This window comes from Gavialis gangeticus, unplaced genomic scaffold, assembly GCF_001723915.1.
Source record: "Gavialis gangeticus isolate Ggan-Ray unplaced genomic scaffold, GavGan_comp1, whole genome shotgun sequence".
Classification (NCBI taxonomy): Eukaryota; Metazoa; Chordata; order Crocodylia; family Gavialidae; genus Gavialis; species Gavialis gangeticus.
The window spans coordinates 146,273,490-146,275,956 of NW_017728992.1; the positions used below are offsets into that span (position 1 = coordinate 146,273,490).

Sequence of the window (2,467 nt, forward strand, 5' to 3'; positions counted from 1 at the left end):
TTGTTTTGGGGTTTTGTTGTTCTCCTGCCCTGGCGGGGGGTCGGGCTAGAAGATCTACTAGGTCCCTTCCGACCCTAAATGTATGAAACTATGAAACTATGAAACTAAGCCCAGGTTGGTAGGGGGCGCAGGCTCTGCATGGCTGCATTGGGTGGCGGAGGGGCTAGCTGGGGCATGAGGGCACTGAACTGTGGAACTGCATGTCTGGACAGCAGGCATGAGTTTGGCTTCCTGCTGGCTGAGCATATTTTACACCCATGTGTTTAATCACAATAAATTACCCTGGCATAAAATAGTACTGTCCCAACCGTACTGCCTTAAGGTGGAGTTAATTTCTTTACTGTGGCCTAATACCAGCGCATATGTAGACGGTGATGCTTTACTCTGCTATGAATTAGTCTGCTCTGCAATAAAGTGCACATGTAGATGCACCCAGGATATAGCATAGCATCATCATGGCATGTCTACCTGAAGTGTCTGAGCTAAAAAGGTGATAACTTTCTCCAAAGAGCTGTGTGGCTGAACAGGAAATCAAGGGTGATAGCATGGAAAGCTTCAGATCAGGAAAGAAAGGTACTTTAGTACATGTCTAACTTTAAGCATAAAGCTTAGAAAATGCGTATGGAGTAAAGTGTCTTCCTGCAGCAGGGCCTGGGAAGCAATGGGTGGAACAATGCAGCAGGCAACACTGGGGTGGGGGAGGGGATATGGAGTATGAAAGGGATGAAAATATTTCTGTTGTATTTCCTGTCCACAGCCTTCCCAAGCTTTGACATTTACAGGTCAATTTAGTTTTGATCAAGCCCTAATTTTGCTGCTGCTTTAAAAATAAAATCCAGGGAGTATTGGATTAGACCCATAATATGCTACTGTTGTTTCCAAATCGTGCCTTGTTTACCAAATCAAATGCAATAAATTCTCAACCCTTTTAAGTCCATTGTTTAAATGTGATAGATACAATATGCATATACATTTTTTAAACATTTGTTATTTACTTAACAGACTTGAATCAAAGGAGCCTTTCCTGTCCGTTGGGTGAGTACTTGTGCATGTATGTGTGTAAATATATTCAACCATTATGCAATATGTGTTGACCTCATAAGATCTCACTGAACATAAAAGTTCTCTTATGCAAATAGTAGTTCATTATTATACTATACTTGGTAAGAATAGATATTAATTACTACATGATAATGATCATTGATTCTCCTCCTTCCAAACTCCAACAAAAATGTTTTGCCTTTATTGATTAACTGAAATGGATCGAGAGGGAAATTTAAATACAGATTAAATATTGTATGCTCTTGTTTTGAGTTGGCTATTTCATTCATTTAATAACAATTCCAAACCACCAAATATTAGCTGTACTAATTTAGTATGAATTTCAATGCGATGGTTATTACTGTTTTGAATACAATAAATAATAGCTCTTTTAAAAATACTAGTTAAAATTATTGCATAACAGAAAAATATTTCAATTGTTCTTTTCATTCAAATAAAATATAAAAATGAGATCTTTCCAAAATTAGTTATGAACTGTGTTTATATTGGTATGTGTTTTAATAGCTGCTTATAACCTTGTAACTTCTTAAAAATGTTAATATTCTGTATGTTATTTCAAGTAATTAATGTTGTTGTTTTAAAGTATTATTTTTAAGTCCTGTATATTCTGGAAAACCATTTGGCAAATGCACTTGTTTTTATATTATTATTATAAGTCATAAGGATGCGTTCCGTTATTATGGTTCTTAGTTGCAAAAGCACTCTTTGTTCTCTTGTCTCTGTTTAACTCTCTTAGGACCTGGAGAGATAGCACATTTTCATTGGTGTAACACACATGGTTTTGTAGATAGGTTTAAATTAAACCAAGATTTAGAGCAGACAGAAAAGCAGCTCTCCTGGATAGTTGTTCACAGCTGGCACTATTGAGTATCTCACTTTATGCTGTTGGAGACCGTTTGCCTTAAGCCAGTGGCTAGCCTCAGTTATTTGGCAAACACATAACATCCATGCTGATGTAATTTATACTGGTGCAGTTTTACCTTTGCTTTTTACTGGGATATTTCTATATTAGATTCCAGTTAATTAAACTAGTGTGTAGGGCTATATGTCATCTTTCTGCTCCTTTTTTAGGATGTGTAAAGGCTGATTAAACCAGTCTAAATATTTCCAAGTTTTGAATCTATTCTTGCTTAATTTCATTTCTTTCCTCCTTCACTTCATTTTTGTTGATATACTCTATGCATTTCTGTCTTGATATCTCTTCGTTCTGTCTTACACTTTCCCAGTTCTTGAGGCCATAGGATTATATATTGCTTAGAGCAAGAGCTCTTGTGGCAGAATGACCAAGAACTAGTTTAAGCACTTAGCTAGAATAACTTCCAATCCAAGTCATAAACTCACAGATTGAAAAAATGTTGCCCAATCTGAATCAGATATATATATATATATATATATATATATATAT

The 2,467-nt window shown here is 35.9% G+C and overlaps 1 protein-coding gene across 3 annotated transcripts in view; it reads left to right on the plus strand.

Annotated features, from left to right (window-relative positions):
• The window catches only part of RALYL (RALY RNA binding protein-like), a 939,792-nt gene that overhangs the window by 784,299 nt on the left and 153,026 nt on the right, over positions 1 to 2,467 (plus strand). For all 3 annotated transcript variants that reach the window (XM_019527857.1, XM_019527858.1, XM_019527859.1), the window contains one exon: positions 1,003 to 1,035. In XM_019527857.1, the coding sequence (XP_019383402.1) occupies positions 1,003 to 1,035 (33 nt within the window). The remainder of the gene's footprint in view (positions 1 to 1,002; positions 1,036 to 2,467) is intronic.